Raw genomic sequence first — 14,288 nt, forward strand, 5'->3', positions numbered from 1 at the left:
GGAGCACAGGCTCCGGACGCGCAGGCTCAGCGGCCACGGCTCACGGGCCCAGCCGCTCCGCGGCATGTGGGATCCTCCCGGACCGGGGCACGAACTCCTGTCCCCTGCATCGGCAGGCGGACTCTCAACCACTGCGCCACCAGGGAAGCCCCATTTTATTCATTTTTAAGTATACTGTTCAGTAGCATTAAGTATATTCACATTGTTGTGCTACCATCACACCATTCATCCACAGAACTCTTCATCTTGTAAAACTGAAACTCTGTACCCATTAAACAAGAACTCATTTCTCCCTCCCCGCAGCCCGTGGCAACCACCATCCTACTTTCTGTCTCTGTGAATTTGACTACTCTAGGTACCTAATATAAGTGGAATCATACAGTATTTTTCCTTTAGTGACTGACTTATTTCATTTAGCATAATGTCCTCAAGGGATGTCCATGTTGTAGCATGTTTCAGAATTTCTTTTTATTTCTTTTTAAGCTGAGTGATATTCTATTGTATGTGTATACCACATTTTGCTTTTCCATTCATCCATCGATAGACACCTGGGTTTCTTTCACCTCTTAACTATTGTGAATAATGCTGCTGTGAACTTGGGTGTACAAATATCTCTTCAAGGTCCTGCTTTCAAGTCTTTTGGGTATATACACAGAAGTGGAATTGCTGGATCATATAGTAATATTCTATTTTTATTTTTATTTTTATTTTTTTGGCCGTGCTGTATGGCTTGCGGGATCTTAGTTCCCCCACCAGGGATTGAACCCAGGCCCTTGGCAGTGAGAGCATGGAGTCCTAACCACTGGACCGCCAGGGAATTCCTAGTAATATTCTTTTTTTTTTTTTTTTTTTTTTTGAGGAAATCCATGCTGAAAGGCATCAGGGTTGAAGATAAATCTGGAAGAGGAAACCTGTGGGCAGGATGCCATTCCCTGAATAGAGATGGTAAGAACCTCAACTTCAGGCTATTGGGAATGAAGAGAAGGGAATGTAGGTAAGCAATTGACAAGATCTTGGTGCCTAACTGGCGGTAAGAGAAGGGGATTCTGGATGACTCCCTTACAGGGTATCTCCAGACTTTTTGCCTGAAGTGTATATAAGTTTAGGGACTCCCTTTGAGAAAAAGAATTTTTAAAATGAATTTAAAAATTAAGTGCAAGGTTCTGAAAGGGGTCCATGGAAGTGAGGGCGCCCTTCTAATGTACACCTGAGGGAGAAGAGTACTTGCAGATGACATGGGCATCCTTTTATCTGGCCTGCCGACATCCTTTTCCTCTGGCGTTATGCGTCTCCCCTTTCTCAGCTCCTGTGGTGATGGAGGAGCTGCCTACTCACCTTCCATACCATCTCAGGTCCAGACCTCCCAGTCAGGGCTTTTCTCCCTGTGGCTAAGACATTGCTGTTGAGAGGGGTAGGTGACCCAAAGTAGGTCAGTGAGACTCAGTTCTGGGACTTTTGTTGGAACTCTTGGGAAATGGTTCATTTTTCTATTATGCCTTTTTTTCCTTTTCTTTTCTTTGTGGCTACTGAGAGGTTAGGATGTAAGCCTGAACCTTTTGGTGGTAAATCTGACACCAAAAGGGAAGAGTCAGTGGAAGAGAAGAGGTATATGGAGATACACTGGCTTGTGATTCACTTTGATTGAGTCCCTGGGTCCAGTCATGCCTAAAGTTAGAACGACTTCAGCCATTTTTGTCTATGTCACTTTGAGTTAGTCTTCTGTCTGCTCTAACCAAAATGTGCAGCTTCTGTATCTGTTCACCAAAAAGAACAATGGTGGGCCCTGCTTGGATCACATGCCTCCTTGGACCCAGTAACTGTGCCTCGGGGGATAGGGCAAACACTTTGACAAGTCGGCCACGTGAAAGCCTCTGGTGGGGAAGGAGGTGGCTCTGAGATTGAGAGACTGACAGTATCCCATGAAGTGAGTGGTGGGTACTCCCCAGATGAAGCCAAAAATTTTTAAAAAGGAGTAGATGTGCCTTACAAAGGGTGATTTTAGATTCTTGAGGGATCTAGGAAGTTGGTTCTTCAGAAATCATCTAAAGCAAGCCCAGTTTCAAATCTTAATTTTGCTCTCTATTAACCATCTGCTTTTGGCCAGGTTGTGTATCCTTTCTTACTGAGTCAGTTTCTGAGTGTAAAATGGGTATAGATAATATTTACCATTTTAGGATTGTTGTGAGGGATGCCTATAAATGAATGACCATTTTATTTATCATCTAAACAGGGACACTTTTGAGAGCAAAAAGGAACACTGTCAAGGAGCCTTATCAGGACTGCCTGAGACAAAAAATATTAGCAGTACCCCCTTTCACTCTCAAAAGTATTCCTATCTGGGTGATAAATTGTATGATCTCTCTGCCCATGATGCACCTCTAATATTGTTTAGCACATAGTAGCTGCTTAAAAGTCACTTAGCCTCCTCTGAGCCTTCTAATAGAACTGACTGTTTCCTTCTTATTATACTTCTTTGTAATTCTCTGGCATTGTGTTTCTACAGAGGATATTCTCCAAAATATTTTTTACTATTGTCCTGGTGGGAAGGTACATGACAATATGATCTACAGACTTGTATCTGTGAAAGCACTTTCTTAAAGCTCCCCACCAACTGCTTTTAATTAATGGGTATTTGGAAAGGTAGCATTGACCTCTTTAAGAGCATTTATTTCAATTCAAAGCGTTCTGCATATTAAAGACAGCTCCAGTTAAAATACTTGAGATTGTTGGGACATACCCTGGTAGCTATTTTGTAATGTGAAATTTTACTTAAACTCTAACATTTGCTGACACATTTGATTGTTAGACTTTGGTCAGGATTTTCTAAATCTGTCCTGGCAATGATAAGTTAAAGATGTATACTATAATAGGAAAACACAAAAAATGGAGAAATGATTGAACAGATACTCCATGAAAAAGATATACACATGAAAAAATAAGCACATGAAAAGATGCCTAACATCATTACTTATTTGAAAAATTAAAATTTAAGCCACAATGAGATACCACCTCACACCTATTAGAGTGGCTAAACTTAAAAATATTGACCATAATAAGTGTTGGTGAGGATGTAGAGAAGCTACAACTCTCATACACTGTTGGTGGGAATGTAAAATAGTACAATTATTTGGGGAAAAGTTGGTAATTTCTTAAAAAGTTAAATGTATAACTTTCATATGATCCAGCCATTCCACTCATAGGTATTTATCCAAGAAAAATGAAAGCATATATCCATAAAAAGACTTGTACATGAATGTTCAGAGTTTTATTTGCAATAGCTAAAAATGGGAAGCAACATAAATGTTCATCAACAAGGGGATGGGTAGGGGCTTCCCTGGTGGCGCAGTGGTTGGGAGTGCGCCTGCCGATGCAGGGGACATGGGTTCGTGCTCCGGTCTGGGAGGATCCCGCATGCCGCGGAGTGGCTGGGCCCGTGAGCTGTGGCCGCTGGGCCTGCGCGTCTGGAGCCTGTGCTCCGTGACGGGAGAGGCGCCAATAGTGAGAGGCCCGTGTACCGAAAAAAAAAAAAAAAAAAAAACAAGGGGATGGGTATATATATATATATATATATATATATATATATATATAGTGATATATCCTTACAATGGAATACTACTCAGTAGTAAAAAGGTATGAACTACTGATATATGCTACAATGTCAATGAATTTCAAAATAATTTTGCTGAAAGAAGCCATTTGAAATGGACACACTGTATGGTCCCATTTATATAAAATCCTAGGAAACACAAACTGATATGTAGAGACAGAAAATGTATCCGTGGTTGCTTGACCAGGTTGGGTAGCAAGGAGGAGAAAGAGGGAGGGATTAAAAAAGACCCACTTTTAAGTATGTAGTGGCATTAAGCACATTTTCATTGTTTTGCAACTATCAGCACTATCCATCTCTAAAATTTTTTATCATCCCAAACTAAACCTTTGTACCCATTAAACAGTAACTCCCGTTACACAAAACTCACATTTCTGTCAAGTTTTCATGACAAAATTGAATATGATTCTTGTACATTCTACAAGGAATGACCTTGAAGCAGATTAAAGTGATTTTGACCCTGTGTTCTCCGTCGCCACTGTAGTGAGACAGGCTTACATCATAGCAGGAACGGAATGTGATAGAACTGTGATTTGTACCTCAGATCTGGCCACCATTTCCCACACTCTTTACTCCCAAAGAAAAGTGGGTAAGGTCTTGTCCATGACACTTGGCCACTATCACACTACTGGAAAAACAGCCCAAACGGCTTGCCTCACTTATCCTGTGTCATATTTGTGTGGGAAGACTGAGCTAATTATCATTCCTACCTCCTTACTAAATTAGCAAATCACATATAAATCATTCACCTTCCTCCCTATTAGCCTCCCTCACCTTCTCCCCCCACCCCCCAGTCATTCAAAAGTCCTTGAAAAGCTAATAGCAGTCTTGTGCATTTTCTTTTAAAGTTGACTTATTCATTTCTGCTCCAGGATGGCTCAACTACGGTAAAATATTTGGTTCCTCTTCTCAAGCAGGTTGCCACACCTGGTTCCATGGTCTGTCCTGGCACAGTAGCTGGTGTTTGATAAACAAAACTCTTATACTAGGGTCTCAGGGATGGAAACATGTCCTAAGTGTGCAGGAGAAAGTGACGGCAGGAGGCACAGCTTTGGAAGCTGGCAGACCTGTGCCAGGATACTTAGGTCTCTGGGTTTCAGCTTTCTCACCTCTACAACGGACATGATGTCTACCTACCGGTTGTTTGGGGGTAGTAAATGAGAAAGTTTGGAAGGCATCTAGAACAGTGCCAGGCGCTCAGGCGAGTGACCAAAGTTCTGTTCCTTTCCTCCTCTCTATCAAATTACTTCGAGATCAGAGGGAAAGAAAGTGGTGGGTTGGAAGCGGGACCACTAAAGAATGGAGGCCACTTTTGGCCGAAAGGATACAAGGATATTTATCTCTACACAAAGATCTGGTTCAAAGAAGCCTACAGATTTTTTTTAAAAAAACAGCCACCTGGGTCTTTGGATTAGCTGAACCCCGTATAAAGATGCTTGTAAAAAGGAGCTGGTGCGAATACAGAAAAGGACTTGAAATGCCCAGGCTCTGCCATGGCACATTCCCCAGTTTTTTCCGCACGGCACACACAGAGTGAACTCGAATTTGGCCCAAAGCCTTGACTGTTCCCATGGCGGCAGCAGGGGAGAGGTCAGACCAACAGGCGTGGGAAGCTGCTAGGTATGGGAGGAAGAAGCAGGTGTCGGAGGACGGGCCCCTTTTCTCAGGCAGAGGGGCCCCAAGCCTGCTCCTGGTGGTTTCCGCAGCGGGTGGAAGGGTCCTGCCCGCCACCTGCGCCCGCTGGGCCTGGAGGCGGGGAGGAGACAGAAGGAGGTGGCGGGTCGGCGGCGAGCCAGCCGTCGTGGGCTTCCCTCCCCTCCGCCGGCCCCCGAGCGAATGCCTGGAAGTTGACGCGAACTCCGGGCCGCTGGGAAGCCCCCGGGCGCGGGGGCAGGGCCGGCTCCCATCGCGGGGCTGGCCTCCGCCTGCGCTGCCCCGTCGGCCGGGTCTGGAGGAGGGGCAGCCTCGCCGTGGGCCTGTATGGCGTGAGGGCGGGGACGGGGTCCAGGGACCCGCGCGGGGAGGGAGCGCCGCGCCCGCCGCCCTTCAATTGGCCGCGCCGCCCCTTCGCGGGAGAGGCGGGAGGAGGAGGCCCTCCATTGGTCGGGCTAGTCGGCCAATCCCTGAAGGTCCGGAGGAGGCGGTGGGGGGCAGTTCGTGCGGGACTCCGGAGCCGACCGGGAGGCTCTGCGGGACCTCGTCCGACTGAGTAGCGGAGGCACCGCCCGCGACCCGCCGCCGAGTCCGGGCGATTCCTGCGCCGCCCAGGGGAGCGAGCTCCGAGCATCTTGTGGTGCGGCCACTCCTCGGGGCCAGGAGCGGGGAAGACGAGTGCGAGAAACCCCCGGACCAGAGCTCAGCCTCTTCCCGCCTACCGAATCATCATGACCCACTTCAACAAGGGCCCTTCCTATGGGCTCTCGGCCGAAGTCAAGAACAAGGTACGCCTGGGCAAGGGTGGGGCGGGACCCCGAGGCCAGAGGTGGGATGCAGGGCGCCGCCCAGGGGCCCTGGGACGGGGGTGGCGTGGGCACTTCGCCCAGTGCGTCTTGTCTCTGGCGGGCTTCGCGGAGAGGAGATGTCGGGGCGGCGCGAGAGTCGCCGCGCGTCCCCGACCTATCCCCGGCTCCAAGCGCCGCCTCCCGGGCTCTCTTCTGGCTTTGTTCCAGCGCCGCGGGCCGGGACTGGCGGCGGGCGGTGGGTTCCTGGGCTCCTGGAATCCCGCAGCGCCTGCCTTCAGCTCCAGGAGCGGGTCTGCGGCTGCAGGACGCACCCTTCCGGGAAGGGGGCGCTCCTGCGTGGTCATTCGCCCTTAGGTGGGGTCAGTCCGCGCGGCTGGGGACCCAGCAAGCAGCCTTCGCCACCCGCTCCGGCCCGGGCTCCTGGCGGACCCTGAACCTTTTCGCACTCCAAACCCCAGGCCGAATTCAAGTGCGCGAGTAAAGTTAGGCGGTTACGTGGCCAAACTGGGTCCCCCATTGTTCCTCGCCTCTTCCCGGGTGGGAGACCGCTGAGCATCCCACGCACAGACCTCAGGGACCACCGGAAGAACGGGAGCCGTCCAGAACCCTTCACGGTTGTCGAATACCGGTGCCAATTGCTGCTGCTTCTGCGGGAAGCGGAGACAAAGCCTGAGTGCGCCGCTTTGGGAATATCTGCTGTAGACTTGAGATTTATTTTTATAAAACACTGAGAAGTTTGTAGTACGTTAGACTTCAACGATATCAAGGAAATCTTTGTGGGTTGCTTTTGTTTAGGGTTTATTTGCTGAGGCGGGCTGTAGTTTGGAGTGATTGGGCTTTGGCAACGCTCGGTTCTGCCACTTTGCCCAGCATAAGAATGCGTTGGGTTTATCTTTAGTACTTTCGGTCTGGGAAAGAGATGAGAGGCGTCCCCCTCCCCAAATCCTCTCCTTCCTTCCTCCCTCCCTGCATTCCAAGCCCATGACATCAGGGGTTTCTGGGGGGAGAGAGCAGCCAATCGGCGCGGAACTGCTCACAGAACGCTCATTGTCTCCTTTCTGCTGTTCTGGCCAAAGCGCCACAAAGGAGGGCTGCTGTGGTTTAATTCCCATTAACCTCCCGGGAGCCGAAGCATGTCAGGATTGCCACCGCACCGTCCTACCGCTTGTAGAATTCACTGGCATTGTCAGAGCTGTAACATCCCAGCGTTGGGGGTGTACGCGCTGTGGAGTGAATTATATAGAGGCCAAGAAGCGCACCATTGTCACACCCCAAGGGAGAATTGTGGCTCTTCTCACCCCGTTATATAGTCTCCAGATCATATTATAATTCAGTTGGTAATAAATTCTAAACAATCTCTGAAGCAAGGAGTTGATTTTAGTCTAGGTATCCGGAATTGAAATTTAGATCTTTTACCTTGTCAAGTGTGTTGCCCATTTTAGAAGACGATTTTCTGACCATTTTTGTAAAGAACAGAAAAGTGAGTGGTTTGTGTATGATTGATTACAAACCCCACCAATTGAAAACTTGCAGAATATTGTTCACTTCTTTCCAAGGTTTGCAAGCGGAGCTTTAGGAATCCTTTCAGAGTACTCAGCATGTCCAAGCTGCTGGATGTGATACCCTGGCCTGGCTTGTGCACATTAATTTTAATTTGCCCTTGTGATTCTTGGCTGGCAACAGTTGAGTCTCTACCTTTTGCATTGTAAATGAGGTACTGATAACTTTGGCAGTCCTTTTAGAGACTTACTTTTCTTGGACGTTAATATCCATGTTAATTTCTTCTGGCTGACTAATGAAGCAACTTCTGCCCTTTGCCTACTTAACATTGAGCAGACTGAAGGAAATGCGTGGACTGAGGCTAGATCATTGTAATTATTATACGTTTTTAAAAATAGTAAAACCTCAGCTTTCAGAGCCTTTGGAAAGTTAGTTTTAACTTTAGGTTTATATAACTGTGGGTTTATCCCTTTAAGCATCAAACCATCCTTAATAATCCCTTTCATTTATATTTCATACAGTGTTCTTTCATAGGAAGTCTTTTTTATATATATATAAATTTATTTATTTATTTTTGGCTGCACAGGGTCTTCGTTGCTGCGCGCGCTTTCTCTAGTTGTGGCGAGCAGGGGCTACTCTTCGTTGCGGTGCGCGGGCTTCTCATTGCGGTGGCTTCTCTTGTTGCAAGCACGGCTCTAGACTCGAGGGCTTCAGTAATTGTGGCTTGCGGGCTCTAGAGCGCAGGCTCAGTAGCTGTGGCGCACTGGCTTAGTTGCTCCGCGCATGTGGGATCTTCCCCGACCAGGGCTCGAACCCGTGTCCTCTGCTTTGGCAGGCGGATTCTCAACCACTGCGCCACCAATGAAGCCCCATAGGGAGTCTTTTGATCTCAGCAGTAGAGCAGACCTCCGAGGATTCCTGGGATTATCCAACATTTACAGATCAGAATGCTGAAGCTCAGAAAGATGGGATTTGCTCAAGATCACAGAAAAATGTTGGAATATTCTAAGAATTTTAATTCTGTGAAATCTTAGTTTAGTGAGGTACTTAGGGATGTTCTGCTACATGTCACTATTGTCCACCCTCCTCCCTGCTATTTTTACTGTTCACCTGTCAGTTCCTGGCATCATGATTATTCATTTAATGCTGTTTTAATCTCTTCTGGGCTTGGAAATCAAATATCCATGTTTGCTAGTCCTTTGTATGAGATACTGCATTTCATTTGAGGGCTCAGAACCACCTGATTGAGTGGGTCTGTGGAACATGATCTTTGTCATTGCTTGGTTTGGACACCTTTTGATTTCTTCCTGCTTTTTCTTTATGTATTGCATAACTGATATGTTGCTTAAATATTAATTTTTTTTCTTAAAACCTCTTTAACAAAGTGGGGGGAGATAGTGTGGAATGGACCTTGGAGTGATGCAGATGTGGGTTCTAATCCCCCTTTTGCCACTTACTGCCTTGAATGATGTTGGGCAAATTATTTGGTATTTCTGTCCTAGTTTCCTAATCAGTAAAATGGGGGAAGCGATATTTACCACCTCTAAACTCTGCATTGTTGAGATGTATCTGGCTTGCAGTAAGTACTCAATGACTATGTTGTGGCTATCAGTTCTTAGTAATAGAAAACTAGTATTGGTATTATATTTCTTAGACTTGTATGTCACTGCCTCTTTAAGTATTCCATTTCTGTTAAAAAAGCCTTTGGTCTTTTTATATTTGAATTGAGGAAGTATTTGATCTTAGATAGTTTTAATTAGTAAAATTTCAGGGAAAAGTCAGTAAATTTAAGATACTTGTTTGATAAGATAATAATGCCTGGTAGAACGTACAAACTTACTTTTTTTTTAATAGGCAAGAAGATGTTTGAAAACAGCCTAAAAAAAGTAGAATCCTTCAGCCTGCGATATAATCAATATGTCTCTAATGACAAGAAAAGGATCATAACTTGCAATCTACAAAGACTATAATGGAGTAGAAGGTCAGGGAATATATAGAAGCTGGTGTAGATAGTTCAGTGAGGGATGGAAACACTCGTAAAGTAGTAAGGTCTTACATGTATCACACAGGTTACGCCAGGCCCTTGACTGCATCTTGGGGACCAAAGGTAAATACCTCTGTGCCTTATAAGCCATGGAAACATGACAGGTCGCAAAAGGAAGCACAGCATTTCCTGACACTTGGCTCTGAACAAGTGTTGGAGTCAGGTACTTTCTTGTAGAGCTGAGGATGCAGTGAAGCATACCCTCACCAGTCTTAGAGCACATGCTGCCGGGAGCTTTCTTACAGGTCTCAGGAAACGTGGAGGAAATTAGTTGTGGGGTGGGAGTGGGTGGAGCTGAAATGATCTTACCTGGGCATGTTTCTTAGGAGTCGTCTAACTGAGATACTAAGAAGAATGGAATTGGAATGCACATTCTAACAGTTTCTGCTCCCAGGGAATGTCTGATTTGAGCAAAGTAGCTTCTCACAGAATCTTGGTTTCAAAATGGTATCCCTCAACAGATAAAAACCACTTTGGAAGGCTAATAAGCCTTTTGAAGTCTTTACCAAAATTGTAAGTCATTGAAGAGTAAGTTAAACAATCATATAGTAATAATTAAATAGGACCAAATGTCCCATGAGGCCATGCTGGGACAACCGGTCTGCTCTGCGGATCAGAGTAACCCCAGGGTGTCTGTGGACTCCTGTTGTAAACTGTATCCGAAGATAGTCTGCCTTGTTTTCTGCTAGAGGAACAGAAGCATGGTAAAAATGTATTGATGGGTTTAGCTTTTTTTTTTTTTTTAACTTTACAGTTCAGAAATAGGTTTTTTAAGATTTTTTTTCATGTGGACCGTTTTTAAAGTCTTTATTGAATTTGTTACAACATTGCTTTTTTAAAAATTAATTTATTTTTGGCTGCGTTGGGTCTTCTCTAGTTGTGGCGAGTGGGGGAGGGAGACTACTCTTCATTGCAGTGCACGGGCTTCTCATTACAGTGGCTTCTCTTGTTGTGGAGCACCAGCTCTAGGCGTGCAGGCTCAGTAGTTGTAGCTCGTGGGCTGTAGAGCACAGGCTCAGTAGTTGTGGCGCATGGGCTTAGTTGCTCTGCGGCATGTGGGATCTTCTCGGACCAGGGCTTGAACCTGTGTCCCCTGCATTGGCAGGTGGATTCTTAACCACTGCGCCATCAGGTTTTGGTTTTTTGGCTGCAAGGCATTTGGTATCTTAGTTCCCCGACCAGGACCAGGGATCGAATCCTGACCTCCTGCATTGGAAGGTGAAGGAAGTCTTAACCACTGGACCGCCAGGGAAGTCAATCCCCAGAAATAGGTTTTTAATTCAGAACTTTTTGTTTATTGTTTCTTTCCACCAGCAATAAGATCTCGGTCTTATTCACTGATGAGATATATCAAGATCTATATTTTAGAATATAACTTGGCACATAGTAGATGCCCAATAAATATTTGCTGATTTAATGAATTTACCCATCGGGAATAGACTTTACCATCTCTAGAAACTGGAAAGTAACCATATTTGACAAGTCTGTGTAAAGGAGTTCAGTGGTGCAAGTGTGATGTTTTTGAAGGACATGGTGATTTTTATAGTTTGCTTTTCTTGAGCAGTTTCTTTTATTAGTTAATATTACACTGAAAACTTATCAGTAAGATAATTCCTTCTTTGTTGCTGAAGTTCTTTCTTAGACTCCCAGATTAGGGAGGAACAGTAGAGGCCCCTTCTGCAAGGCTCTGTCAGATGCATCTCCCAAAAGACCTCCTTCGAAGTGGCCATTTAGCCTGCCAGGGTACTGTGCTCCTCCAGGTAGGGATGTGCCATTGTGGTTTGCCTGCTTTTTTGGTGTGTTTTCCTGTCTTGACCAAAACAGTTAAAGAAATAGACAGTTTGCTGAATTGAGAAGAGGTACCATGCTACCCCTTTAAAAATACTCAGACTTATTTACTCTGGAATAGTAATGGGGATCATTATCAAGCTCTCTATCCTGTGACCTACAGCTTTTTACACTCTTTCCTTTGCCTCTGTTCTTTAAGATTCCAAAAATAAGCTTGACGATGAAGACCTTGCTGCTACCATCATCAAGCAGCGGCATATCCTCTGTTTCCCTATGCCTTTTCCCCTTCCAGGTGGAATCATGAGGTTAGTGTCTTTTCACTTAACAGTATATCGGGAACCACAGTTAATATTATCTGTTACATTAAAAAAAATTTTAAAAAGAAGAAGAAGAAGCACAATTGGTTTTTCAGCCAATTATGACCATTATATCTAAGAGAGAGAGGAAATGTTTATTTCTCGTCTCAATATGACTAGGTGGTGGAAAGGAGCTTGTTCTTAGAATTTTCTGCAAGTTTCATTTTTTTCTAGGCATTAGCCTTCTATAGCATATACCACGTGCATTGGCTTTCCTTAACTCTGAACTTGTAGCCATGGTGGGCTCTTAGCTATTATTCATATGTACTTGTGCTCAAGTTTTTGTTAAGGGTTTTTTGAGCCTGGGGTTGCTCCACACTGTTTGTGGGGCCTGAAGCTTATATAGTTTAGGGTTTATCATTACAAAAAGTACAAAAGAATTTTGCACGTTTTATAAACACATGACCATGGGAATCTTTGTGAACTTGAAGATGTCGGGTAGGTCCCCTCTAGGTTCCTCTCAGTGAGAAAGTAGAACCTGGGGGCCTTGGAGACTGACTGGGTTGTAATCTTGGTTCTGCCTCTTACCCTGTGACTTTGGGCCAATAACCTGTCTGTGTCTCATCTGTAAAATGAGGATGTGCTAGTTCCTACCTTTATAGGGCTTTGGGGAGAAATAAGCAAGATAGACAATCCACGTAATGTGTTTCAAATAATGCCTAGAACCAAAAGTACACATTATGTAAATGTTAGCAATTGTTCCATTTTGCTCTGCTGGGTAGGTTCAGTCCCGTGTTCTCCTGATTAGTCTTCTAGATTTTGAGATTATCGCCAGGACTTGGACATTCAGGCACGAATCTGTTTGTATCTGAATGAGGCTTCTGGCAAATAGGGGACTAAGGAGCCAAGCAGTACCTCTCGATTTCACTTCTGTGTCAGGACTGTGATCTGCCCCCAGAGTCGTGATCCAAGCCTCCTACCCCGGCAGCCTGTGATGCATTCCTGCAGTGAAATCCTGGGGTCTCTCTCCCTGTTCTCACTCTGTCCACATTGCCCACAGGGCCACGGACTTCTGTGTAGAGCTAGAGGCCTTGTTTTCTGGGCGTGCCATTACTTGGGTTTTTCTTCCTAAGAAGTCGATTTCTGTTAGACAAGACACATCTTTCATTTCTTGGTTCAGACAGGGCTCGTATTCCTTCATCCACAGTGGACTGATAAACATATTTACCTTGTAGTGTTGTCATTGGAGGCCTCCAGTTTTAAATGGTCTTTGCAAGGATCTACCTAGACCTGTGTGGACCTGAAGGAAGTCCATGAGTAGAGAAGCCTAATTCCTAGCTTTCCCCCGGGTGGTAGGGAGAGGACCTCTTCAACATCTTCCTTCCTCCCAGGACCAGGAAGCTTCAGGGTGTGAGCACGGGCACTGTTGGGCAGGCACATCTGCAGTGGGAAGGCCAGGAATTAGGGATGTGAGTGCAGAGAAAAGAGAAGGCCCTCTGGGCTGGGAAGGACTCTTCTGGGCAAGTCATAAGCTAAGCATTTATGGCCCTTTTCCTCTCTTCCCCCACACATTTTCTAGGGGGCCCTAGCTGCTGAGTGGTGGCTGGGCATGCTGGCTATGATATCGCTGTTGTCTCTTCTCTCCCCTTCTCAAATGTTTGCACACTAATCTTTCTTCATTACCTCAAGCCTCTCTGGCTGCTTAGCACTGCAGAAGGCCCTACAAATGGATAGAGAGAGTGCTTTATCACTGCAGTTTTCCCTCCTTCCTTTCATTTCACGTGGGAGGAAATAGAGAAAATAATCAATACCATGTGTAGTGAGTCTCTCATCCTTCAAACATGTGATTCTACTTTGGATGCAAAAATAGCAACAGCAATCATACTTATAATCGAGTATAGAAATTAGACTTATATTAAATAGCATGTTTTGAGCTTGTTGGAGTCCTTAGCCCTTAGCAGCTGAGCTGGAACCTTAGGGCTGCTCTTCAGAGTCCACACACAGAGTCCACTTCAGAGTCCACACACAGCCAGATCTCTCCCCCTGAATGGACATGCATTTGTCTCTTCTTTTCCCTTTCCTCAGAGGCCTGGATGTTGAATAACCCCCCGTCCCCCAACCTCACCTCGGACACACACACACACACACACACACACACACACACACACACACACACACACACACACACACACACACACACACAGGTGTGGGCTTTGCCAGTCAGGCTTTCGTTCCTAAATTTCTTCCTCTGTGGGCTTCGTTTTTCCATTTTCTTTTCCTCCTTTCAGTGACAACTCTGCTATTGACATCCTCTTCTGCAGTCGGTCTTACAGCATTTTCTAAAACATGCGTGCGGTAGGAAGCTACTTTTTATAGGGGCCAGGGGAAGAATTAAAGTCTGAGGCATCTCTGCCAAATCTCTTACTGTGAACTTTTGAACCATGCTGGCAACGCCCTTTGAGACTACAGATTCCGGGGCTGGTTTGAATCAAAGCCGCAGCAAGTTCACGGTGTATCGGTCTGCTACAGTGATGGTGGTGGTGGCTACTTTTGGTTGCACTCTCATTTCTCCATGAGTTGGAAGGACTTTA

At 45.6% G+C, this 14,288-nt stretch overlaps 1 protein-coding gene across 2 annotated transcripts in view; it reads left to right on the forward strand.

Annotated features, from left to right (window-relative positions):
• Positions 1 to 14,288, forward strand: part of CNN3 (calponin 3) — a 78,297-nt gene that overhangs the window by 45,400 nt on the left and 18,609 nt on the right. Inside the window, exon 1 of one of the 2 annotated variants that reach the window (XM_082834600.1) lies at positions 5,767 to 6,048. The exons of the other annotated variant lie outside the window; for it this stretch is intronic. Coding sequence (XP_082690726.1) covers positions 5,992 to 6,048 — 57 coding nt within the window. The 5' untranslated portion in view covers positions 5,767 to 5,991. Of the gene's footprint in view, positions 1 to 5,766; positions 6,049 to 14,288 lie in introns of those variants that run through there. 2 annotated transcript variants of the gene reach the window in all.

The sequence above is a fragment of the Leucopleurus acutus genome (genome assembly GCF_964270905.1).
Source record: "Leucopleurus acutus genome assembly, chromosome: 2".
NCBI classification, from domain to species: domain Eukaryota; kingdom Metazoa; phylum Chordata; class Mammalia; order Artiodactyla; family Delphinidae; genus Leucopleurus; species Leucopleurus acutus.